This window comes from Oncorhynchus gorbuscha, linkage group LG15 (genome assembly GCF_021184085.1).
Source record: "Oncorhynchus gorbuscha isolate QuinsamMale2020 ecotype Even-year linkage group LG15, OgorEven_v1.0, whole genome shotgun sequence".
In the NCBI taxonomy this organism is placed as follows: domain Eukaryota; kingdom Metazoa; phylum Chordata; class Actinopteri; order Salmoniformes; family Salmonidae; genus Oncorhynchus; species Oncorhynchus gorbuscha.
Genome location: NC_060187.1, coordinates 33,023,964 through 33,051,953, shown reverse-complemented (window position 1 = coordinate 33,051,953; position 27,990 = coordinate 33,023,964). Strand labels below are relative to the sequence as shown.

The 27,990-nt window shown below is 41.7% G+C and overlaps 2 protein-coding genes across 4 annotated transcripts in view; both read right to left on the bottom strand.

Moving 5' to 3' along the window:
- The window catches only part of agbl4 (AGBL carboxypeptidase 4), a 430,345-nt gene that overhangs the window by 96,523 nt on the left and 305,832 nt on the right, over nt 1-27,990 (bottom strand). The window lies entirely within an intron of this gene.
- Nucleotides 192-27,742, bottom strand: bend5 (BEN domain containing 5). Of its 2 annotated transcripts, none has more exons than XM_046300837.1 (6): nt 27,565-27,742; nt 10,922-11,052; nt 7,849-8,299; nt 2,510-2,658; nt 1,505-1,718; nt 192-1,388 (listed from the first exon to the last, which is right to left on the bottom strand). In XM_046300837.1, the coding sequence occupies exons 1-6, from the start codon at nt 27,740-27,742 to the stop codon at nt 1,192-1,194; spliced, it is 1,320 nt and encodes a 439-aa protein (XP_046156793.1). In that variant the 3' UTR covers nt 192-1,191. The 2 variants fall into 2 exon arrangements, with proteins under 2 accessions (XP_046156793.1, XP_046156794.1); XM_046300838.1 differs by having other exon boundaries at nt 7,909-8,299.

Sequence of the window (27,990 nt, the reverse complement as noted above, 5' to 3'; positions counted from 1 at the left end):
GGCAAGCAATGAGGCCTACAAACCTGACTCAGTTACACAAGCTCTGTCAGGAGGAATGAGGTCTACAAACCTGACTCAGTTACACCAGCTCTGTCAGGAGGAACGGGCCAAAATTCACCCAACTTATTGTGGGAAGCTTGTGGAAGACTACCCGAAACGTTTGACCCAAGTTAAACAATTTAAAGGCAATGCTATCAAATACTAATTGAGTTCATGTAAACTTCTGACCCACTGGGAATGTGATGAAAGAAATAAAAGCTGAAATAAATCTCTACTATTATTCTGACATTTCCCATTCTTAAAATAAATTCTTAAATTGGATCTCTCAAGTAGGATAGATAAATACTGTGAACAAAGTATCCAGAAAATAACATATTGTATCCTCTCAAGACCGTTGCTAGTCTGACAAGCACCGCACTGAAACAATGATAAACCTCTGAACCAAACTCTTAATGTTCATTGGTGCTCTATACTATGGAAATCCATATTTCCATGGAAGATACACAGCAATAATCTCTAGGGCAACAGAATATCTGTACAATGTGGCCTCGATCAATTAAGACCTTGTTGTAAAAGTGCATCTTTACATCCTCCCCAAAACACATTAAGTACCAATAGCACAACACAGAGACCTCAACACTAAGGCCTTCGTCATGGCTAACCTTTCCACCACACACACGAACATGATTATTCCAAAATATCTTCTTATAACCAGAATACTTATTTTTCAAGGGAAATCACTGAGAAAAATTAGTACTCACTGTCATGTTCTGACACAGAACATTTGGTTTGAGCGCGACTGCATTCTCTAACAACCAGATTGCTTTAAGAATCTCTTCACACAAAAACATCTCTAAAAACCAAGGTCCACCCAGCCAAATCAAACTTGGTCACATGCGCCGGATACAACATGTAGACCTTACCGTGAAATGCTTACTTACAAGCCCTTAACCAACAGTGCAGTTCAAGAAAGTCCTACTTAAAGCTTGTAAAAAATACTCACACCCGTTCATATGACTCATATGACACCAAAGCACTCAACCACTCATGGCATTGACTGGTAGGTAAAGCTGTCTTACAGCTGATGGATTGTTTAGGGCCTTGGGTCCTCACTGAAAACCTCTAGTGCTGGCACACATGATCCTACCCACCAGAAAATGAGAGGTACAGTATGGTGACAACTTTACGACACTACATGCCATCATAGGTAAAATTCTCGTTTTTGACAGTTTGTTTAATGAGCAGCTTCGATTCCCGCCTCTCCTCGTTCTTGATGGATTTGTTGATATCCATAATTTTTTCACAAATGTATTTGTTCACTTTGGACAATCTTTGTGTGATCTCTGTGCTGTCTGCTGTTTCTTGAGACACTCTGTCATACAGACACTCTGGAAAAAAGGAAATAAGAGTGCATTATTCATCCCCCAAAATTAAGCGATATTCCAAACTTTGTGAGTTGCAAACAGTGCCTAAAACATCTGAAAGCAGGCCTACACAGTTCTACCTCTGACTATTTTCAGCTTGCTTGGGGAGAGCGGGGGCTTGGGAAGGGCATCTTTCTTCTTTTTGGTGGCCACGCCAGTGACACTCCTATTCTTGAGGGTCTCAGTGCCCCAGATCATGACGGCCAGGTTCTTGGTAAACTTGGAGTCTCCCTGTGTCCGCTGTAGCTGGTGCCACTTCTCTTCCTGCACCCAGATGCCCCCGCCCAGGTGCACCTGCAGCAACACAGCACAGATATGTAGTGAGGGTCACCTACACCCAGACCTGTGACCACACTGGACTATAACCAACAGCAGCAAAGCAACCCATCCCACAACTATTCAGCCCAAATTAGAAATCAAAAGAGCCATGTTTCAGCAGCTACATTAATAAGTAAGAGGCAATTGATTCCAGTGTGGATGACTTGCAATGAGTATTTATACTGGCATAGAACCACAGAGACAGGCCTGCCCTGAGTTAAAGGTGAGCGAATCCATGTGTGCCGTCCTGCCTTTATCGCTGAGAAGTCTTTAGGCTGGCATCCAAAGGCTTTTCCCTTTGCAGCTAATGTGCTTTAGGCTCCTTGCCAGCAGACAAGCTTTTCACTGCTCTTAACTTAGAGGAGCCCTTTCTCTTTTTTCTTTCTAGGGCTACCTGTCAGTCACTTCAATTCCACTGGTAGAAATAATTAATAGCGGGCAATGTGTGAGAGTTCTAATTTGCTTTTGTTCTTCACGCTTGAACTGAGAGGCTCTTTGCTTGTAACACAAATTCCCCCTGTCATGTGAAGCAAGCAGAATTACTACGTGTATAGCCCTGCAACCACTATCAGGGCAATAAACAGTACTGATGTCTAAGCTATACAGACAATCATCTCAGCCTTGTTTACCCTCAAGGAGAGGTGAACGCTTGTGCAAAACAAGTTCCCAAGTTCATGTGTAAGGGAAAATAGAATGCTTCCACCCCATCAAAGCAACTACAGCGCGGAAGAAAGAAAGGGGGTGAGACCAGGGTCGGTGACACTCACCTTGCCATCATTACAAGTGTAGACTGTTCTAGGGGAGGGTGAGTGGCTGGAGCTGGTATTGGCCTCTTCTCTGTACACTTCCTGTGGCTCAACGACGGGCTCCATCACCTCTGCTTTGATTGTCTGAGTGCCATTGTCATGCATAGGCTCTGTATAAGGTGCAAAATCAAAAGTAAAGTTGAGATGCATATCTCTAGGCACATTGTATAGTGTTGTTAGTCTCTCAGGTGACAAGCATAGAACACAGAGGCCAGAGGCCTTGACTCATCCACAACAGTTTAACATTTTTTTTTTCTTTTTACCTTTATTTAACCAGGCAAGTCAGTTAAGAACAAATTCTTATTTTCAATGACAGCCTGGGAACAGTGGGTTAACTGCCTGTTCAGGGGCAGAACGACAGATTTGTACCTTGTCAGCTCGGGGGTTTGAACTCGCAACCTTCCAGTTACTAGTCCAACGCTCTAACCACTAGGCTACCCTGCCGTATGTGGTTAGGGAGTTGTAGTCTTAGCTTTGGACTGGCGCCTGCCGCAAGGCTTCACTGTGCCTCGAGACTGTGGGGCTATTTTAACCCAGTAAGCTGGCTTGGTGGTTGGCCACACTAAGCGCTAATGTAGCTGATAAGTTTTAATATTGGTCAGCGCAATACATTCCTGACCCGAAAGCACCCTTGCCAGTCTAATCTTTAGCCTGTCCCATTCCACCGCCTGGCTCCCATGTCACACTCCAGTGGCACCAATGCAAAACACATGGAGCTGGCCATGGAACTGGCTTGAGGGCTGCACTTCCACACTACAGTAGTCTCAGGGTTCTAGACTAACTTTCTCCACTGGTGGCACCTACTTTTTCAGTTGATGGCAACCAGCACGATTTTGGTCGCACCAATGTTTCACAGCTGTGACCTGACCTGTGTCCGTTTATACAATCAATTATACAATCAATTTGACTTTGTTTTTTACCACTCTGACTACATAATGGTAATCATTTATTTGAATGGTAAATCTCTATTGATAAACAGATGAAATACCCTAGGCCTATTCACAGTACAGGTGGATGGGATGGGTTATTATTCATTTAGCATTATATAAAAGCCCCTTGGATATTCTCAGATACAGTTGAAGTCAGAAGTTTACCTACACTTAGGTTGGAGTCATTAAAACTCATTTACCAACCACTCCACAAATTTATTGTTAACAAACTATAGGTTTGGCAAGTTGGTTAGAACATCTACTTTGTGCATGACAAGTAATTTTTCCAACAATTATTTACAGGCAGATTATTTCACTGTATCACAATTCCAGTGGGTCAGAAGTTCACATGCACTAAATTGACTGTGCCTTTAAACAGCTTGGAAAATTCTGATAGGCTAATTGACATCATTTGAGTCGATTGGAGGTGTACCTGTGGATCTATTTCAAGGCCTACCTTCAAACTCAGTGCCTCATTGCTTGACATTGCTTGACATCATGGGAAAATAAAAATAAAATCAGCCAAGACCTCAGATTATTTTTTGTAGTCCTCCACAAGGCACCACGTTCATCTGTACAAACAATAGTACGCAAGTATAAACACCATGGGACCACACAGCCGTCATACCGCTCAGGAAGGAGACTCTGTGTTCTGTCTCCTAGAGATGAACGTACTTTGGTGTGGAAAATCAATCCCAGAACCACAGAAAAGGACCTTGTGAAGATGCTGGAGGAAACGGGCACAAAAGTATCTATATCCACAGTAAAACGAGTCATTTATCGACATAACCTGAAAGGACGCTCAGCAAGGAAGAAGCCACTGTTCCAAAACCACCATAAAAAGCCAGACTACGGTTTGCAACTGCACATGGTGACAATGATCATACTTTTTGTAGAAATGTCCTCTGGTCTGATGAAACAAAAATAGAACTGTTTGGTCATAATGACCATCGTTATGTTTGGAGGAAAAAGGGGAACGCTTGCAAGCTGAAGAACACCATCCCAACCGTGAAGCACGGGGGTGGCAGCATCAGGTTGTGGGGGTGCTTTGCTGCAGGAGGAACTGGTGCACTTCACAAAATAGACTGCATCATAAGGCAGGAAAACTATGTGGATATGTTGAAGCATCATCTCAAGACAATATTTAGGAAGTTAAAGCTTGGTAGCAAATAGGTCTACCAAATGCACAATGACCCCAAGCATACTTCCAAAGTTGTGGCAAAATGGCTTAAGGACAACAAAGTCAAGGTATTAGAGTGGCCATCACAAAGCCCTGACCTCAAACCCATAGACAACTTACCTAAAACAAGGGATTTTTACTAGGATTAAATGTCAGAAATTGTTAACATTTGGCTAAGGTGTATGTAAACTTCCGACTTCAGCTGTATATATTTTTATACCCCTTTTCCCCCCCAATTTCATGATATCCAATTGGTAGTTAGTCTTGTCCCATCACTGCAACTCCCGTACGGACTCGGGAGAGGCGAAGGTCGAGAGCTATGCGTTCTCTGTAACACGACCCTGCCAAACCGTACTGCTTCTTGACACACTGCCAAAATAGCGGAATAGCCGCTCGGATCAGAGACGAGGCAGAGCATTAAGCTTTGATGAATAACTGGGCCTGCTGGGAGCATAGCAACAGACAGCGCATCTCAGTATCAGAAGTAAAAATACAGCCAGACTGGTGTGCTGCTGTGTTTTTCCAAACCTTATAACACTGTTGAGAGTTGACCTACAACTGATCCAAAAGGAATGAAACATTCAAATTACAGGGCTTTTGCACCATTAATGAAATGTAATTTTCCCTGCAGTTTACAGCCGAGAGTAGAATTGTGTACTCTCTCGAAAACAGTAATGCAATTATTCATTGCATTGGTGTTGTAGGAATCTAGGTAGGATAACTGTAATGTCCCTAAAAGAGATCAATAGGGGAGCATTATGAGCTGCGTGTCTCATGTCTTCACTGTTCTTCCACCCGCAATGAGGCACCAGACCTCTCCGCTGCCTATCAGCTATACCGCCATGTTCTTGTGGAATAAAATATAAATACAACATTGGTACAGCTTTGAATGATTTTTTTTTGTGGTATGATCGCTAGTTAGCCTATTGCAGATCTGGACAAATGGTCCACCTACCACTATTGTCACTATGAATGGTGGATAGAGGGAAGAATAGAGAGACTGGTAGATTATATCGACCTGTGGTCAAGTAAGCATGCGGAAAAGCGTAGAGCATAAGGGAAGTACCAAAACACCTTGATATAGGGGAGGGCGCATGCTAGCAGATTAAATTTAGCTAGGATGGAGGAAATTATATAGTCAAACCTGCAAAATGTAAACCAGGGAAAAAAAAACACACTACCCTCCCCTATAACTAATAAAACTTTCTTTTTTTTGACTTCCCAAAGCAATTTTTATTTATTTAAATGACACCCCCCCCCCCCCCCTTAGCAAGGAATTTTAGCCTACATAGCTGGATGCTACTGGTATCTTCCTGCATTGTAAAGTGTTATAGCCTGTAATGCACAGTTTTGCGAACTGTAAATAATATTTGCAATATTTCTACATGCCGTGTTGCATTATTCAAGTGTGTTAACTTCTGTGCAGCATGAGTGGGGAGCTAACATGATACAGCCTAGACTCCCAGTGAGTGCAGTGGTTCCTCAGGACAGGCTACAGCTAGCAATGAGTAAGTGGAGCAGGCACGGTGCTGTCGTGCTATAAAGGGACATGGGCTGCGCTGACAGACTTGATCCTCTCTCAATCAATAGACGGCGTGAGACATTTCACGGAAGTACCAAAAGTAACAAAAAGTGTATGTTCTATTATCGAAAACGTACCAAAGTTTTGGTAGGCCTATACTAAGCAACATTAAACTAAGCTATAATAAAACTCACTGGCACGCTAGGGTCCAATTACAAATTGGTGTCACACTGCCAAGTCAAAGGGTCGCAAATGAGAGTGTTCGACGGATTTGAACCTTGTCAGCTCGGGGATTTGATTTTGTAACCTCTCAGTTACTAGTCCAACCACAAACCACTATGGCTACCTGCCGCCTCAAATAGCTGTAGTATCAAGCAAATACTACGATTTACAACATAAACACACTAAAGACTTTAATGATAACAACTAGAGGTCGACCGATTATGATTTTTCCACCGATTATTGGAGGACCAAAAAAGCCGATACCGTTAATCGGCCGATTTTTAGAAATGTATTTGTAATAAGGACAATTACAACAATACTGAATTAACACTTATTTTAACTTAATATAATACATCAATAAAAATCCATTTAGCCTCAAATAAATAATGAAACATGTTCAATTTGGTTTAAATAATGCAAAAACAAAGTAAAAGTGCAATATGTGCCATGTAAAAAGCTAACGTTTGAGTTCCTTGCTCAGAACAAGAGAACATATGAAAGCTGGTGGTTCCTTTTAACATGAGACTTCAATATTCCAAGGTAAAAGGTTCTAGGTTGTAGTTAATATAGTATTTATAGGACTATTTCTCTCTATACCTCTCTATAGAGAAATAACACAATTTCACCTGGTTAATATTGCCTGCTAACCTGGATTTCTTTTAGCTAAATATGCAGGTTTAAAAATATATACTTCTGTGTATTGATTTTAAGAAAGGCATTGGTGTTTATGGTTAGGTGTAGTCGTCCAATGATCGTGCTTTTTTCGCAAATGCGCTTTTGTTAAATTATCCCCCAGCGATGCATAGATTATATGCAGCGCAGGACACGCTAGATAAATAAGTAATATCATCAACCATGTGTAGTTATAACTAGTGATTATGATTGATTTTTATAAGATAAGTTTAATGCTAGCTAGCAACTTACCTTGGCATTCGCATAACAGGCAGGCTCCTCGTGGAGTGCAATGAGAGGCAGGTGGTTAGAGTGTTGGATTAGTTAACTGTAAGGTTGCAAGATTGGGTCCCCCGAGCTGACAAGGTGAAAATCTGTCGTTCTGCCCCTGAACAAGGCAGTTAACCCACCATTCCTAGGCCGTCATTGACAATAAGAATGTGTTCTTAACTGACTTGCCTAGTTAAATAAAAAGGTATATAAAAAAAAAGAATAAAGGCTAAATCGGCACCCAAAAATACCGATTGTTATGAAAACTTGAAATCGTCCCTAATTAATCGGCCATTCCGATTAATCGGTCGACCTCTAATAACAACCAAATACTTCATAACTTATCAACTCTGCAGCTGATTGTTAAAAAGCATATAATGACAGTACCCAAACCTACAGATAAAAAATATATATAAAATGTAAAAAAATGATAAATAAATAAAATAAAAAAATCGATGAACTCAATGTGGGTGACACTAGTCTAGTAAAACAGTTTTTTCTTAACCTGAACAGATGTGCAAGGCAGGCTGCAGTGAGAGGTGACCGGAGAGTGTGTGACTCTCACCGCTGCCGAGCCTCATGAGGAGTACGTCCTGCAGCCTCCTGTTGAAGTCACGCAGCTCCTTCACCTCTGTCAGCAGGCTGCCATACTCCTTCAGCTTCTTGGCCTGCTGGACCAGCTGCCTGCGGGTTCTCTCCAGCTCCTGCTGTAGCCTCCTCACCTCCTCCTCCTGCTGCCTGTAGCTGTGGACCAGCTCCTCATACAGAACCCGCGGTACCACCGCCTTCTCGGGCCCAGAGTCCCCCTCCTCTTCCAACTCAGCCAGCCTGTCCTCCTCCAGGTCATCATCTCCCTCTATGCAGGAACTCACAGCGTTCCTCTCCAGGCGGGCCACGACCGCTGCCAGGCTCTTTGAGGAGTTGGCTGTGGGGCGCCCATGGTCCTGTGTCTGGGCCTGTAGAATCAAATAGGATTTAATGCAGGTTATCATTGTTTAAAACACAAGTGTTATGTATGTGATAATAATGAAGTGGAGCCTGCGTCACCATTTCATGTGATAAGAGTGATATGGTGTGTCATAAATGTCATATTTTCAGTAAAATGTTTGTAATAAATTTGACTATATATTTATATACAGAACAGAAATATGAATTCAACATGAAACAATTTCTGATTTTACTGTGTTACAGTTCATATAAGGAAATCAGTCAAATTAAATAAATTCAATAGCCCCTATGGATTTCACATGACTGGGCAAGGGATCAGCAATGGGTGGGCCTCTGGGGAGCTAGGCCCAGCCAATCAGAATGAGTTTTTCCCCACAAAATAACTTTATTACAGTCCCTGGAAATCCTGCAAGTAAAGAAGCCGGATGAGGAGGTACTGGGCTGTCGTGGTTACACGTGGTCTGCGGTTGTGAGGCCGGTTGGGCATACTGCCAAATTCTCTACAACGGCATTGGAGGCGGCTTATGGTAGAGAATTGGACAGTCAATTATTTGGCAACAGTTCTGGTGGACATTCCTGCAGTCAGCATTGCAATTGCACACTCCCTCAAAACTTCTGGCATTATGTTGTGTGGTACCTGCACATTTTTATTGTGGCCTTTTATTGTTCCCAGCACAAGGTGCAACTGTATAACCTGTGTTTAATAAGCTTCTTGATCATAACTTTACATTTTTTGTTCAGTATATATATATATATATATATATATATATATATATATATATATATATATATATATATATATATATATTGGTTTAAAATGTTTAAATGTACATGTTGAATAGATGTCCATATATCCATGGGGGGGGGGGGGTGGCTTGCTTGACAAAATTATATGATGTGCTATAATCACTGGGAAGAGTCATGAGGTTATTTGATGAGATACTCAGAAGACTTGCCTTACAGATAGGGGGCAGTATTTTCACTTTGGATGAATTGCGTGCCCATAGTGGACTGCATCAAAATCTGTCCTAAATTGCTAATATATGCATATTATTATTAATATTGGATAGAAAACACTCTGAAGTTTCTAAAACCGTTTGAATTATGTCTGAGTATAACAGAACTCACAGGGCAGGCAATCTTCCAAACAAGTTTTGATATCCTGAAAGTTGGGGCAACTTTGACGTCATCGCCCCCTCACTTCCAAACAAGTTATGGATCTGGAAACACTTCCTACGTCTTCCACTAGATGTCCTCATTCAGTAGAAAGTGTAATGGAGCATTTGCTGTGAACTTTGACCTAATGGGAAGGAAAGTAGTTGGTGTCGCAAAATAATTCCATTTTGTTGTGGCGCGTTTGTCTGAGTGCTTCGGCTGTTCCAATCAGCCCCAGAAGAAAACGAATGATCCGGTTGGAATGCTATTGGATATATATGATTATAACATCTTGAAGATTGATTCTGCACTTAGTTTGACCAGTTTCTTCGACCTGTCTTTTGGAAGTTTTGATGCAAAGTTATCCTGGACCAGAAGTCATTTTTTGGGCATGTGAGCTGAAAGTGGTAGCAAATGCTGCTACTTGGACACTAGTATTGAACATTATGAAACAAAACGATTTATTGTTGAACTAGGACTCCTTGCACTACATTCTGATGAAAGATCAAAGGTAAGGGAATATTGTTACGTCTGAGCGCCGTCTCAGATTATTGCAATGTTAGGCTTTTTCCGTAACGTTAAAAAAAATGTGACACAGCGGTTGCATTAAGAACCAGTGTATCTTTAATTATATGTAGAACATGTATCTTTAGTCAAAGTTTATGATGAGTATTTCTGTTATCTGGCGTAGCTTTCTATAATTCCTCCGGATATTTTGGAGGATTTTCTGAACATGGCGTCAATGTAAACCGAGATTTATGGATATAAAATGCATATTATCGAACAAAACATAAATGTACTGTATAACATGTCATATGACTGTCATCTGATGAAGATTTTCAAGAGGTTAGTGATTGATTTTATTTTTTAAATCCTGCTTTTGTGATTTTTATCTTTTGCTGGAAAAAATGGCTACGTTTTTTCTTTGTTTTGGTGGTGGTCTAACGTAAAACATTTTAAAAATCTGACACGCTGGGTAGATGAACAAGGTGTTTATCTTTCATTTGAGGTATTGGACTTGTTAATGTGTGGAGGTTAAATATTTCTAAAGAATATTTTTGTATTCCCTGCGCCACCATTTTTGTATTCCCTGCGCCACCTTTTCAGCTGAACAGGGGGGTGGAGTTCCTGTAGGGGAACCCATCGCCTTTTAAAGGGCAGCTGTCCAGAGTGCTGAAGGTGTTAATCCAGCATATGGTTAAACAAAAAGCAGGGGGATTTTTGGGGAACGTCCAAACTCATAGTAACAGTTTGTTAAATTATAAAAAGACAAATTACCATAAGTATTCTTCATATTCCTGGAGAACAGCGTTATTAGTGAAGATTTTTGAATCACACAAATCTAATTTCATTTGTCACATGCTTCATAAAGAGGTGTTGACTAACAGTCAAATACTTACTTACGCACCCACAAAAACGCTCTAATGGTTTGAAAACCATGACTAGTTTTGACTACCTTACTTTGTTGCACCTACCTTTTTATGTCTCAATGGCAGTCGTTCCTCCCCAAAGTGTTTCTCAACTGAATTTCCCATATTCCTTGTTGACATCTTAGGAATTTTCATCTTCTTTTGCATTATATTGTGTTCAAACTCATCAATGTTATCTGCAAAATAGAGCCTAGTGTCAGCTGAAATCAAATATATAAACTCTTCAGACAGAAGTAAATGTTACACAAGAGAAAAAAAGATTCTCAAAATCAGAGTGAATTTGTTGTGTTATGGCAAATATTATGGAGGGTGATCAGTGCCAGTTCGAAAATGCAAAGCTTAGATTCTAAATTGGTATATTATAAAATGTATTTTTATTTTCAAAACAGTGTGCATGATTCATGCCACAATTAAATTGCAAAGTTAAAATGAAAAATAGAAAAATGTTAATTGAAAATGGTAAATGGATATGCTTAATTTGAAATAAAAATGGTAAAAGTGCACATTATCCCACTAAACCAGTCTATCACCAATGCAACCCATCAGGTATCATGCAAGGGTACTCATCATGCGAACAACTAACCAGGAAGAAGTGGCTCGGTGACTGTGCACGTGATGAGCAACTCAGCCTAGTGTTTGTACTTTTTCTGGGCTCAGGCAAAGTTAACCAATCTAAATTGCCTAGGCTTTGGCTTAGCAGGCCAATATGTTATTCTAGTGTACAGGACACCAGATTCAAACCCCGTCGGTTACAGCAGTTAAAATCATTGCAACGAAAGCCTGACATGGCTAGAATGTACCAATGCATGGTGGTGTTGTGTTGCTCTCCTGGTTCACACATCCAGGAAGCAATTTGCATGAACGTGGAAAATTAAGAGAGAAAAAATGTTAAAATTGAGCATTTGGTAATGAAAATCAGCCCCTTTTCCATTTACCAATTTTCAATTAACCATTTTAACATTGCAATTTCATTGTGGCAAGCCCACTGCTATGAAAATATAAATGCATTTATCATTTGGGCATTTAAGCATTGCATTTTTGAACTGGCACTGATCACCCTCCATAAAATGAGCCAGCACGAAGACCTTTTATACATCTCCATCTGGCATAGGAGTTTCACCCATCTTCAGTAAACAAGCTGCATGTAGTTTGTTTTACTTATGTGAAGCTAGCCACAATACGAATTTTCCACAATATTGGAATTTGAGGTTCACCTTCAAAATAAAAGTCCCTAATTGAAAGAAATCCGTTAGTTACAAATAGTGGAATTGCGCCATGTTTTGACTTGATAATGCTAAACAAGTTTGGACTGTTATATACATTTTAACAAAAGACAAGTTAATTTGACAAAAATAAATAACATCTGTTAAATCGCACTGTGGATGTATTAGATTTTAGAATTGTACAAGGTACTTGTATTTTTTATTTATTTTACCTTTATTTAACCAGGTAGGGTAGTTGAGAACAAGTTCTCATTTACAACAGTGATCTTGCCAAGATAAAGCAAAGCAGTGTGACAAAAACAACACAGAGGGATAAACAAACATGGGACAAACAAACGTACAGTCAATAACAATAGAAAAGGTATGTGTACAGCGTGTGCAAATGTAGTAAGATTAGGGAGGTAAGACAAATAGGCCATAGAGGCTAAATAATTACAATTTAGCATTGACACTGGAGTGATAGATGTGCAGATGATGATGGGCAAGTAGAGATACTGGGGTGCAAAAGAGAAACAACAAAAAATTACACGGGGATGAGTTGGATGGGAGTGCTATTTACAGATGGGCTATGTACAGGCACAGTGATCGGTAAGCTGATGTGACAGCTGATGTTTAAAGCTAGAGGGAGATATGTCTCCAGCTTCAGTCATTTTTGCAACTCGTTCCAGTCAATGGCAGCAGAGAACTGGAAGGAAAGGCGGTCAAAGGAGGTGTCGGCTTTGGGGACGACCAGTGAAATATACCGGCTGGAGCGCATGCTACGGGTGGGTGTTGTTATGGAGACCAGTGAGCTGAGCTAAGGCGGGACTTTACCTAGCAAGGACTTATAGATGACCTGGAGCCAGTGTGTATGGCGATGGATATGTAGCGAGGGCCAGCCAACGAGAGCATACAGGTGTCAGTTGTGGGCAGTATATGGGGATTTGGTGACAAAACGGATGGCACTGTGATAGACTGCATCCAATTTGCTGAGTAGTGTGTTGGAGGCTAATTTGTAAATGACATCGCCGAAGTCAAGGACCGGTAGGAAAGTCAGTTTTACGAGGGTGTGTTCGGCAGCATGAGTGAAGGAGGCTTTGTTTGGAAATAGGAAGCTGATTCTAGATTTAATTTTAGATTGAAGATGCTTAATGGGAGTCTGGAAGGCGAGTTTAGTTTAAACATATATGGAGCGCATGCTCCATAACATATTTTGGGCTGAATAATTTTGCACGCCCAATTTTATAGTTTTTGATATGTTAAAAAAGTTTGAAATATCCAATAAATGTCGTTCCACTTCATGATTGTGTCCCACTAGTTGTTGATTCTTCACAAAAAAATACAGTTTTATATTTTATGTTTGAAGCCTGAAATGTGGCAAAAGGTCGCAAAGTTCAAGGGGGCCGAATACTTTCGCAAGGCACTGTACCTAGGTATTTGTAGTTGTCCACATATTCTAAGTCAGAACCATCCAGAGTAGTGATGCTAGTCAGGCGGGCAGCAAAATCGGTTGAAGAGTATGCATTTAGTTTTACTAGCATTACAGTAAACAAGCAGTTGGAGGCCACAGAAGGAGTGTTGTATTGCATTGAAGCTCGTTTGGAGGTTTGTTAACACAGTGTCCAAAGAAGGGCCAGATGTATACAGAATGGTGTCGTCTGCATAGAGGTGGATCAGAGAATCACCAGTAGCAAAAGTGACACATCATTGATATATACAGAGAAACGAGTCAGCCCGAGAATTTAAACCCTGTGGCACCGAGGCCCTCCGTTTTGACACACTGAACTCTTATCAGAGAAGTAGTTGGTGAACCAGACAAGGCAGTAATTTGAAATACCAAGGCTGTTGAGTCTGCCGATAAGAATGCGGTGATTGACAGAGTCGAAAGCCTTGGCCAGGTCGATGAAGACAGCTGCACAGTTCTGTCTTTTATCGATGGCAATTACGATATCGTTTAGGACGTTGAGCGTGGCTTAGGTGCACCCATGACCAGGTCGGACACCATATTGCATCGTGGAGAAGGTACGGTGGGATTTCAAAATGGTCAGTGATCTGTTTGGTAACTTGGCTTTTGAAGACTTTAGAAAGGCAGGGCAGGATGGATATAGGTCTAACAGTTTGGGTCTAGAGGGTCTCCCCCTGTGAAGATGGAGCGTTGGACTAGTAACCGAAAGGTTGCAAGTTCAAATCCCCGAGCTGACAAGGTACAAATCTGTCGTTCTGCCCCTGAACAGGCAGTTAACCCACTGTTCCTAGGCCGTCATTGAAAATAAGAATTTGTTCTTAACTGACTTGCCTAGTTAAATAAAGGTAACATGGGTATGACCGCAGCAGCTTTCCAATCTTTGGGGATCTCAGTCGATATGAAAGAGGTTGAACAGGCTAGTAATAGGGGTTGCAACCATTTCAGTTGGTCATTTTAGAGAGGGTCTAGATTGTCTAGCCCAGCTGATTTGTAGGGATCCAGATTTTGCAGCCCTTTCAGAATATCAGCTGTCTGGATTTGGGTGAAGGATAAGCGGGGGGAAGCCAGGTGGAAAGCATGGCCAGCTGGAGAAAAACGCTTATTGAAATGATCTATTATCGCAGATTTATCGGTGGGGACAGTGTTTCCTAGCCTCAGTGCAGTGGGCAGCTGGGAGGAGGTGCTCTTATTCTCCATGGACTTCAGTGTCCCAAAACTCTTTGGAATTAGTGCTACAGGATGTAAATCTCTATTTGAAAAAGCTAGCTTTAACTTTCCTAACTGATTGTGTATACTGGTTCCTTACTTCCCTGAAAAGTTGCATATCGCGAGTGCTATTTGATGCGAATGCAGTACGCCACAGGATGTTTTTGTGCTGGTCAAGGGCAGTCATGGCTGGAGTGAACCAAGAGCTATATCTGTTCTTAGTTCTAAATTTTTTGAATGTGGCATGCTTATTTAGGATGGTGAGAAAACACTTTTAAAGAGCAGCCAGGCATCTCTACTGACAGGAAGAGGTCAATTTCCTTCCAGGAAACCCAGGCCAGACAGATTAGAAAGGCTGGCTCGCTGAAGTGTTTAAAGAAGCATTTGACAGTGATGAGGGGTGGTCGTTTGACCACGGACCCATTACGGACACAGGCAATGATCGCTGAGATCCTGGTTGAAGACAGCAGAGGTGTATTTAGAGAGCAAGTTGGTCAGGATGATATCTATGAGGGTGCCCATGGTTACGGATTCAGGGTTGTACCTGGTAGGTTCCTTGATCATTTGTTTGAGACTGAGGGCATCTAGCTTAGATTGTAGGACGACAGGTGTGTTAAGCATATCCCAGTTTAGGTCACCTAACAGTACGAACTCCGAAGATAGATGGGGGTGAAAATCAATTCACATATGGTGTCCAGGGCACAGCTGGGGGCTGAGAAGGGTGTATAACAAGCGGCAACGGTGAGAGACTTATTTCTGGAAAGGTGGATTTTTAAAAGTAGAAGCTCGAATTGTTTGGGCACAGACCTGGATAGCATGACAGAACTATGCAGGCTCTCTCTGCAGTAGATTGCAACTCCGCCCCCTTTAGCAGGTCTATCTTTTCGAGAAATGTTGTAGTTGGGGATGGAAATGTGTCTTTCCTAAGCCAGGAATCAGATACGGCTAGGACATCAGGGTTGGCGGAGTGTGTTAAAGCAGTGAATAAAATAAACTTAGGGAGGAGGCTTCTGATGTTAACATAAATGAAACCAAGGCTTTTATGGTTACAGAAGTCAACAAAATGAGAGCGCCTTGGCAATGGGTGTAGTGCTGGGGGCTACAGGGCCCATTACATCACCAGAGGAACAGAGCAGGAGTAGGATAAGGGTACGGCTAAAGGCCATAAGAGTGGGTCGTCTAGTGCTTTGGGAAGAAGGAGCAGATGTCGGCAATAAAGAGTACAGGCCAATTGGCAAAAGAGGTATTGTAGCCCAAGAATTAGCTGGTAGACCTTTTCGGCTAGCCGGGAGATGGGCCTAGTTTGAGGCTAGCTCAAGACTAACTGGTGCTTTCTTCAGGACATAGGCATTAGCCAGGATTAGCCACTCGGATTGCAGCTAGCTAGCTGCGATGATCCGGTATAAATGGTCCAGAGCTTGCGATAGGAATCCGGAGATGTGGTAGAGAAAAAGCAGTCCGATATGCTCTGGGTTGATATCGCGCTGTACAGACTGGCAGGTTGACCGAGCGGAGGCTGGCTGGTGTCCCGAGTTAATGGTGAAGACCGCTAGCAGTGGCTAACTGACTACTAGCCAGATAGCTGGCTAGCTCCTGATGGGAGTTTACGGTTCTAAAGTATAATAGCAGATCCGTACCACATTGGGCGAGTCGGGTTGCAGGACACAATATTCAGTCCGTAGATGGAAAGTGAGATTAACATATTTCGTATATGAAAAAACAAAGAAAGAAAACAATTTACACAAGACAAAACACACGTCCGACTGCTACGCCATCTTGGATTATCACTGTACAGCCTTACCTAATGGATTGTTGATCAATGAAATGGGTGACCGACAAACAACTGAGTTTACACAACTATTAATGAAATAGCTCTTATTGCAGGACTCAAAGCACAGAAAGGAGCCACATTAAGCTTACTAGTCAACCTATGTGTATTGCAGGGCTTGACATGAACTTTTGTAGCCACTTGTCCTTCAGACAAGGTAACTGATTTCTTTACTTGTCTGAAGGAGAAAAAAAATGGCCTACATGTCAAAGTGTAGGTGATATGCATATTGACTACAGACTCATGTCCAGAAAATGTAAATGTTGACAGAAAATGTAGCCAAATTTAGCACATTCCTTGTTGAAGGAGGGGTCAGAGGAGTGTGATGAAGACATGGGTTTTGGTGTCTTCTTTCTGAACTCTGTTTAAAAACCATCTGGCAGTCCGGACAGACGGATTTGGGTTTGACGGATCCCAGGAGAACGCTACCTGCCCCAATGCATAATGTCAAGTGTACAGTTTGGTGGAGGAAGAATACATTTTTGGGGCTAGTTCCCCTTAGTTCCAGTGAATGGAAATCTTAACAGAAAGGTCTAACCGCCCAACATCAGTGCCGGACCTCACTAATGCTTGTGGATGAATGGAAGCAAGTCCCAGCAGCAATGTTCCAACATCTAGCAGCAAGGGGGGGGACCAACTCCATATTAATGACCATGATTTTGGAATGAAATGTTCAATGAGCAGGTGTCCACATACTTTTAGTCAAGCAGTGTATAAGTATGCCCCCAATACAATTCTGAAATCCAATACATTCAGTCAGGGGTCTCGTTAAGAGTTCAGAAATCTGCATTTCAAAACACAGACAAAAATGTTTAAATCTGTTTTATACCATTTCACCTGCGTTTTATATTGATAGGCAACTGTGTTTTGTTTGCTTTAATAGAGTGATCAGGGGTGTGCAACTAGTTTTCCTTCACAGAAAATACACTGCTCAAAAAAATAAAGGAACACTAAAATAACACATCCTAGATCTGAATGAATTAAATATTCTTATTAAATACTTTTTTCTTTACATAGTTGAATGTGCTGACAAAAATCACACAAAAATGATCAATTGAAATCAAATGTATCAACCCATGGAGGTCTGGATTTGAAATCACACTCAAAATTTAAGTGGAAAACCACACTACAGGCTGACCCAACTTTGATGTAATGTCCTTAAAACAAATCAAAATGAAGATCAGTAGTGTGCATGGCCTCCACGTGCCTGTATGACCTCCCTACAACGCCTGGGCATGCTCCTGATGAGGTGGCGGATGGTCTCCCGAGGGATCTCCTCCCAGACCTGGACTAAAGCATCCAACTCCTGGACAGTCTGTGGTGCAACAGTCTGTTGGTGGATGGAGCGAGACATGATGTCCCAGATGTGCTCAATTGGATTCAGGCCTGGGGAACGCGCGGCCAGTCCATAGTATCAATGCCTTCCTCTTGCAGGAACTGCTGACACACTCCAGCCACATGAGGTCTACATTGTCTTGCATTAGGAGGAACCCAGGGACAACCGCACCAGCATATGGTCTCACAAGGGGTCTGAGGATCTCATCTCGGTACCTAATGGCAGTCAGGCTACCTCTGGCGAGCGCATGGAGGGCTGTGCGGCCCCCCAAAGAAATGCCACACACCGCCAAACCGGTCATGCTGGAGGATGCTGCAGGCAGCAGAACGTTCTCCACGGCGTCTCCAGACTGTCACATGTGCTCAGTGTGAACCTGCTTTAATCTGTGAAGAGCACAGGGCGCCAGTGGCGAATTTGCCAATCTTGGTGTTCTCTGGCAAATGCCAAACGTCCTGCATGTTGTTGGGCTGTAAGCACAACCCCCACCGGTGGACGTCGGGCCCTCATACCACCCTCATGGAGTCTGTTTCTGACCGTTTTAGCAGACACATGCACATTTGTGGCCTGCTGGAGGTCATTTTGCAGGGCTCCTCCTACTCCTCCTTGCACAAAGGCGGCGGTCCTGTTGCTGGGTGGTTGCCCTCCTACGGCCTCCTCCACGTCTCCTGATGCACTGGCCTGTCTCCTGGTAGCGCCTCCATGCTCTGGACACTACGCTGACAGACACAGCAAACCTTCTTGCCGCAGCTCACATTGATGTGCCATCCTGGATAAGCTGCACTACCTGAGCCACTTGTGTGGGTTGTAGACTCAGTCTCATGCTACCACTAGAGTGAAAGCACCACCAGCATTCAAAAGTGACCAAAACATCAGCCAGGAAGCATAGGAACTGAGAAGTGGTCTGTGGTCACCACCTGCAGAACCACTCCTACATTGTGTTGCTTAAGTGTTCCCTTTATTTTTTTGAGCAGTGTACATTAGTGCAACACATTCAGCAGAAAACAGCTTCAAAAAGAACCATTTTAGATCTGCATTTAGAAAGTTCTTTATTTTCCCAACTACCTTTTTACATTAACTAATTACGGTCTTTTGTAGAATTGATATAACAATCCAACATTATCTAGTCAAAGTATGGCATGATTCCACTTTTTGTATACATTCGCAACGCTTTAAATTAGTAACTTTAATTTTAGGTGATAGCAAATTCCACTATTGTGGCTACTCCTTATTGTGGAAAACTTCACATAAATGTGTTTTCTAGATACCTAGCTATGGAACAAGATACCTGCTAAAAGGTTGAACATACGTATCGCTAGGCTCGTGAGAAAATCCATACGTGAATTGTTAAAATCGGAAAAGCCACGCGTGAAACATAAAATTTCATCTTGAACATACAAACATGTTACGATTACAGACAAAAAAAATTAGGCTTGAACAAATCTTGTGCTGCAATTCTGACGTACAATAAAACCTTTCAGAGTTTTGGTAGTTTCATCGCCAACAAACGTACACCAAACAGCCTATGAGGATGTGAACAAGCATAACACAGTCTAAAATAAACGGGAGTCAGGGAACACGGAAAGAGGTATCCTGCACATTTTCAAGTTAGGTCTCCATTCTCTATTACTCCAAAGGTTGCCAAGGACCACTCAAAACCCACCCGAAAGGTCTAAAATCTAGGCCAATTTTTTTCCACAGCAAGATAAGGTGTTCCAATATTTATACAATAAACCCTTTTCCCATAACATTATCGAGCCAACTAAGGAATATCGTAGTAACTTGTAATGACGTTTGAAGCAAAATTAGGTTGACCTAAAGATAATTTTTGCGAGCTATGACATGACGTAATAAAGTAATTTGAATATGTAGCAAGTTTAGAAATAATTTACCCTTATTAAGCTCGGCAGGTCATTTTTCCATCAATGGATGTCGATTTCGCTCGTTGACTGCTATGATTAAGCAATAAGGCACATTGGCGTATGGTACAGTGCATTCGGAAAGTATTCAGACACCTTGAGTTTTTCAACATTGTTACGTCAGAACCTTATTCTAAAATTGATTAGTGCTTTTTCTCCTTCAATCTACACACAACACCCCATAATAACAAAGCAAAAACAGGTGTTTACATTCTTTTGCAAATGTATAAAAAACATAAAATTACATTTACATAAGTTTTCAGACCCTTTACTCAGTACTTTGTTGAAGCACCTTAGGCAGCGATTACAGCCTCGAGTATTCTAGGGAATGCACCAATTTGTAAGTCGCTCTGGATAAGAGCGTCTGCTAAATGACTTAAATGTAAATGTAATGTATGACGCTACAAGCTTGGCACATCTGTATTTGGGGAGTTTCTCACATTCTTCTCTGCAGATCCTCTCAAGCTCTGTCAGATTGGATGGGGAGCCTCGTTGCACAGCTATTTTCAGGTCTCTCCAGAGATGTTCGATCGGGTTCAAGTCCGGGCTCTGGCTGGGCCACTCAAGGACATTGAGACCTTCCCCGAAGCTGCTCCTGCATTGTCTTGGTTGTGTGCTTAGGGTCGTTGTCCTGTTGGAAGGTGAACCTTCGCCCCAGTCTGAGGTCCTGAGCAGGTTTTCATCAAGGTTCTCTGTACTTTGCTCTGTTTATCTTTCCCTCGATCCTGACTAGTCTCCCAGTCCCTACCGCTGAAAAACATCCCCACAGCATGATGCTTCCACCACCATGCTTCACAGTAGGGATGGTGCCAGGTTTCCTCCAGATGTGACACTTTGTAATCAAGCCATTATTTCTCATGGTCAGAGTCATTTAGCTGCCTTTTGGCAAACGGGCTGTCATTTTACTGAGGAATGGCTCTCGTCTGGCCACTCTACCATAAAGGCCTGATTGGTGTTGCAGAGATGGTTGTCCTTCTGGAAGGTTCTCCCATCTCCATAGAGGAACTCTGGAGCTCTGTCAGAGCGACCATAGGGTTCTTGGTCACCTCCCTGACCAAGGACTCTCCCCCGACTGCTAAGTTTGGCCAGGCGGCCAGCTCAAGGAAGATTCTTGGTGGTTCCAAACTTCTACTTAAGAATGATAGAGGCCACTGTGTTCTTGGAGACCTCCACTATTGTACACATTTTTTGGTACCCTTCCCCAGATCTGTGCCTAGGCACAACCCTGTCTCGAAGCACTAAGGACAATTCCTTCCCCTTCATGGCTTAGTTTTTGCTCTGACATGCACTGTCAACTGTGGGACCTTATATAGACAGGTGTGTTCCTTTCCAGATCATGTCCAATCAATTGAATTTACCACAGGTGGACTCCAAGTTGTAGAAACATCTCAAGGATGATCAATGTAAACAGGATGCACCTGGGCTCAATTTAGAGTCTCATAGCAAAGGCTGTGAATACTTAACTTAATTCTGTTGTTTAAAAAAAAATATATTTTTATAAATTTGCCAACATTTCTAAAAACCTATTTCAGTTTGTCATTATGGGGTAGTGTGCAGATTGATGAGTAACGTTTTTCATTTAATACATTTTAGAGTAAGGCTGTAACGTAACAAAATGTGGAAAAAGTCAAAGGGTCTGAATACTTTCCGAATGCACTGTATTATATCCAATGGTAGACTACAATGGCTTATAAGATAATAGGCTACTTGATGGCCAACAGAAGCAAACGTATCATTCTACACATGTAATGTCAGTTTCATTGAGAACTTTTCCCCATAAAATAGAACCAAGCGAGGGAGTTCCATAACTTCCATTTCAAATTTCCACTCGGGCAGTCCCCAAGACGCAAGAACTGAGCATGTATAAAACACTTCGCTTGATACCAATTTCTTTAAGCAAAGTCAGCATTTGAATGCAGTTTAAAACCACCTCAGAGCGAATTCATGTAATGCGCCCAAAATCGTTTCCCAGCGCTTCGTCCCAGTTGTAGCGTGTTAACATGTTTTATGGAATAACCACAATCTAAATAGTCTACCTACAACTGTTAAAAAGTTATCAGGACGTGCGCGAATGCTGCTCCCTCTCTCGCTCAAGTGACTCATCCAATAGTCGTAGCGAACACCCCTAATCATTCTAACATTTAATGAATAGTTCATTCATTTCAGTCAGTATGTCATCCATCCTATAATTTGTCTGAGTTGCAATAGGAACTAAATTAAAGAGAATAGAACAGTCTTACATATGGATTCCAATAAACAAATACGTATACAAAATTATGTCTTCAGTCTATCACTTCAAAAATATATTTTTTTAATTTAGGCATACCTGCAGAATAATTTTAGAACTCTGTGCTGTTTTTATTATAGGGCTCCCAATAAAAAGAGACCCTAACTCACAGGCCTCTAAATATAGCATTTAAATACATTGTAACCAAAATAGTTGAAGAAGCACTTGCTGTGGCTGATAGGGTAAACAGATCTGGCAATAGGAATAGGCTACAGATAGTCTTGACCATTTGGGACCCCTTGGCCATTTCACGTAGGACAGGTTAAAGCCAAGACTTATCAATATTTTGTCTTGTCTCATTTATTGATATAGCCTCTGTGATGGGGTTGTGCAATGCAAATGGCTATCACAAGGTTATATACAGAATGGAATTCACTAATACAAGTCAAAATGCCTTAGATATTTTTTTATTTTACCTTTATTTTATAGTCCAACGCTCTAACCACTAGGCTACCCTGCCGCCCCAGATAAAAGGCATACAGTCCGTGCTCCCAAATACTGGAAAAAGTGTGAATCATTAAGTTACATGACCACCACAGAATCCCAACGCGGCTAGAAACATATATCATGCAATTATATGGCCATTAAATAACACACAACAGCATGGCATATTTAAATAGAAGAATAGGCCTAAATCATATTTACTTATTTTGCAGCTCTGGAAGACCAGGCTCGTGTCTCTTTCTCACACAAGTCCTTTGCTGAAGGCCCAAGCCTATACTACGCCATCTACTTGTATAACGTCATTATCGAATGCAGTTCTAAAACAAGCTCTACTTTTATTTTGGAAATGAAACCAGAAGCTGCAAAGCAACTCACATCTGGGCTAGAGTTCCTTGATTGACTATCTAACTTTGACAAGCGACATTCGGTTCATGTCCTTTGCAGATGCTACACTACTGACAAAAGTTTGAAGGTGTAAAAACAATCTGTAACCAAGTAAAGGCAGACGTAAAGTAAGAATTGAACGTGAAAATGGTCATTCATAGTCGGTGAAGTTAGGGTTTGTACTAGGGATGCACGATAGATCGGTGAACATGTCGGAATCGGACGACATTAGCTAAAAATGCCAACATCGGGATCGGCCCGATGTTTAGCTTAACGCCGATGTGAAAACCCAATGTCAAAGCTGACGTGCATACCTAAATAACGTAGATACAGTGGGGCAAAAAAGTATTTAGTCAGCCACCAATTGTGCATGTTCTCCCACTTAAAAAGATGAGGCCTGTAATTTTCATCATAGGTACACTTCAACCATGACAGACAAAATGAGAAGAAAAAAAAATACAGAAAATCACATTGTAGGATTTTTAATGAATTTATTTGCAAATTATGGTGGAAAATAAGTATTTGGTCACCTATAAACAAGCAAGATTTCTGGCTCTCACAGACCTGTAACTTCTTATTTAAAGAGGCTCCTCTGTCCTCCACCCGTTACCTGTATTAATGGCACCTGTTTGAACTTGTTATCAGTATAAAAGACACCTGTCCACAACCTCAGTCACACTCCAAACTCCACTATGGCCAAGACCAAAGAGCTGTCAAAGGACACCAGAAACAAAATTGTAGAGCTGCACCAGGCTGGGAAGACTGAATCTGCAATCGGTAAGCAGCTTGGTTTGAAGAAATCAACTGTGGGAGCAATTATTAGGAAATGGATGACATTCAAGACCACTGATAATCTCCCTTGATCTGGGGCTCCACGCAAGATCTCACCCGTGGGGTCAAAATGATCACAAGAACAGTGAGCAAAAATCTCAGAACCACACGGGGGGACCTAGTGAATGACCTTCAGAGAGCTGGGACCAAAGTAACAAAGCCTACCATCAGCAAGGGCATTGAATATGAAACGTGGCTGGGTCTTTCAGCATGACAATGATCCCAAACACACCGCCCAGGCAACGAAGGATTGGCTTCGTAAGAAGCATTTCAAGGTCCTGGAGTGGCCTAGCCAGTCTCCAGATCACAACCCCATAGAAAATCTTTGGAGGGAGTTGAAAGTCCGTGTTGCCCAGCAACAGCCCCAAAACATCACTGCTCTAGAGGAGATCTGCATGGAGGAATGGGCCAAAATACCAGCACCAGTGTGTGAAAACCTTGTGAAGACTTACAGAAAACGTTTGACCTCTGTCATTGCCAACAAAGGGTATATAACAAAGTATAAATAAGTATTTGGTCAATAACCAAAGTTTTCCACCATAATTTGCAAATAAATTCATAAAAAAATCATACAATGTGATTTTCTGGATTTTTTTTCTCATTTTGTCTGTCATAGTTGAAGTGTACCTATGATGAAAATTACAGGCCTCTCTGCCTTTTAAGTGGGAGAACTTGCACAATTGGTGGCTGACTAAATACTTTTTTGCCCCACTGTATATGGCATAATGACGCCACGTACAATGTTGCGCTACACAGCATGAAACACACCTAACATTGCCCACAATGTCTGCTGTGTGGATCGAGCAGTCGTTTGAAAGAGTAAGAAGATTTCAGCGAGACAACTCAATAGGCTAACTGGGGAGGTGATTTCACACAGTCACAGTCCCACGACAATAGCTACAACGCCAATATTTGCATAAACTCTTCACAGTTGTGTTCTGTGGGTGTCACCGAGTAGACTGATAACCTATTTTATTGCTTCACATTCCAACTTTGTTTAACATCATCTACTCTAAATATGGCATGATTCCACCAACTGTAACCTTCTGCATCACTTTCAAAGAGGTACTTTAATTTTGAAGGCAAACCGCAAATTCCACTATTGTGCCTAATCCTTATTATGGCTAGCTTCACAACACATAACCCGGTCCGGTCGAGCCTCGCAAGCCAGATGAAGCTAGTTGGCTGCTTATAACGTTAGCTTTGTGCAACATGGTTAAGAAGCTGGCTAGCTATTTATTTTCATGAACTGAAGTACAATTTCAATAGGCGAACAATAAGTGGCAACCTAGCTAATACTTACAAGGATTCCTAAATCATTGCTAAGAATATTGAAAATGACTGCAGTTTCTACTGGTCATTGTTTTCAGTCTGGTTGTATTGGTGCTAGCTAGCTACCCCAGAAGTTGCGGTCAAATAATGCTTATTACCAATGCGCTATTGTAAACATCGTTTGTGGCCGATGTTTGCAGACTTTTTGTACAGCTTTTTAGGGGCTTCCTCTGACACCGCCTGGTATAGAGGTCCTGGATGGCTGGAAGCTTGGCCTCTGTGATGTACTGGGTCGTTCGCACTACCCTCCGTTGTGCCTTGCAGTCAGAGGCCGAGCAGTTGCAATACCAGCCATGCTCTCGATGGTGCAGCTGAAGAACCTTTTGAGGATCTGAGGACCCATGCCAAATCTTTTCAGTCTACTGAGAGGGAATAGGTTTTGTCGTGTCCTCTTTACGACTGCCTTGGTGTGCTTGGACCATGTTAGTTTGTTGGTGATGTGGACACCAAGGAACTAGAAGCTCTCAATCTGCTCCACTGCAGCCCCATTGATGAGAATGGGGGCGTGCTCGGGCCTCTTTTCTGTAGTTCACAATCATCTCCTTTGTCTTGATCACATTGAGGGAGAGGTTGTTGTCCTGGCACCACACGGCCACGTCTCTGACCTCCCTATAGGCTGTCTGGGCGTTGTCGGCTTGGTTTGCACGTGCAAATTCAGAACACACAACATTCTATAATAGAACTGTGTATTTTGACGTGTCAAATTAAAAGCTTATTTAACACGCCAAATAGTGTTATTGTCAAATAGTATTATTTGACGTGTGCCTTTTTAGACATGCAAAGACCCAACAGGTTTCCATAGTATGTTGTGAAGCTAATAGCAGTGACGCTATTACTGTGTAACTCCGGTAGGGAAACATCTGAAAAATAGCGCACTTGGTCGTGTGTACTGGTGTTCGGCCAGTCGTGAAACCCAACATCACCCACGACAGAGAAAGGTTGATTGTCAACTAAAATTAATTCCATTATCTTGGCTTTAATGGATTTCGCCTTTGAGTTGCCTCACTGAATTGTTCTTACTCTTTCAAATGACTGCTCAACTTGTTGACTGCTCCTTCCACACAGCAGACATTGTGGGCTAGGCTAGGAATGCTGTGTTACGCAAAATTTTACATGGCGTCATTACGTCATGTGCCTACCTACGTCATATAGGTATGCAAGTCAGCTTTGACATCGGTTTACTATCGTAACAATTTACATATGGATTTCCTTACGATAAGCATGTTCAACATTTTGGCTGCTATCTCGCTCCATACCTAACTATCCAGTGTGAACCTAGAGGCATAAGGTTAGCTCAGCCAGGTCGTTCAAGATTGACATAGAAATTGGACGTCTATCCATGACCTGAGGACGTTGAGAAATGTCTTAAAAAGTGAGCCAGGTTGCATGTTCGATCACAGTCGTGGACAGTTTTTTTTGTTACACAGGTTTTTATTTTCTGTTTAAACCCTATCCCAAACATTAACCATTCGGAATGAGTGCCTAAACCTAACGTAAACATTTTAAGTCTGGATAAATGGAAAGCTATAGCAACAATAACACTTCGAAATGTGAAGTTTCAAGCAACTTCGATTTTTTTTGTACGTTTATAGAATGTGCATATACGTCTAATTCTGTTGTGAGAGAAATATTGTTGGGTTAGCGAGCAACACTATGACAATCTCAAACAACAACAAACCTAACCAATGCACACTCAATTGACATTAGCCAGGGACCTGAGATCATTCAGATATTTAAACCCAGGGACAGTTCAGACACGAGGATTATTAATAATCGTGCTAAATACCATAGTTATGGATGGTGCAAAGCTTAGCTAGCTACTTGTGGCTGCTCTGTTACACGATGCAAGTGTGAACCCATGAACAAAACGTTCCACTCAAATATGTGTAGGGGGAAATGTTTTTGATATAACCGGTGACGTGCTGGATACTTATTGATAGCTAGCTAACTTGCATGCAGCTGGCTTGACGTTGTCCGAGCTAGCTACCTAAGGTCGACTGACAGTGACAGTCATCACATCACGTAGCTAGCTAACTATCGTATCGAAGTGTTGTGTATTGCTAGCTAACGTATCCAATGTTAGTAAGCAAGCTGGGTGTGTGAGTGGCTGGCTCAGCTAACATTAGCAAACAAGCTAACGTTGATGTCACTTAACTAGCTATACATTAGGTAGTTTAGATAGCTAGCCACGTTAGCTGAAAACAATGTCAGCAAGAACTCTATGTAGCTTTCATATGTACATATGTGATGAGAGCAAATGTATCTGTAAACTTGCAAACTAGGTAACGTTAGCAATAGCATCATTGCGAGAACAATGTTAGCTTAATAGCTAGCTAGCTAAGTTAGTGTTTTTGACAGAAGACCGTGGTATCTTCTTCTCTGATATGTCTCACTTCAAACATTTTAACTATTTCAATGCATAAACAGTAAAACAAAGAGAACATGAAGCGAACTTACCTGCAAGGGCAAGAATCTGTGCTTTGCCCGGCTGGCCTGCACCATTCTCTTCTGCTCTGAGAACCAGATACACCTGATTATCAAAATCTGTCTTGTGCAGAGGTCTAAAATCTTTCACATTTGAAGCAGGTAAAGCGTAGCACATATCGTCTTCCAAGAACCTCACAAAAACATACATTATTTTTCTTTGGTCCTTTACTTTGGATTGGTTGACAGTTTTCCCTCTAAGTATAAGTATTTAAACAAATAAAAAGTGGAATTGGAGAGGGTTTCTATTCTGCCCTCTGCTACTCTGGCCTGGTCTATATCACTTTAGGATATTTGCCGCGCGCTCCATCACAAGACATTGCTAATGGAGAGAAGAATATACTTTCTTCATCAAAATTAAATGTAAAATAAATTCATGAAATAATTTAATTAAATATA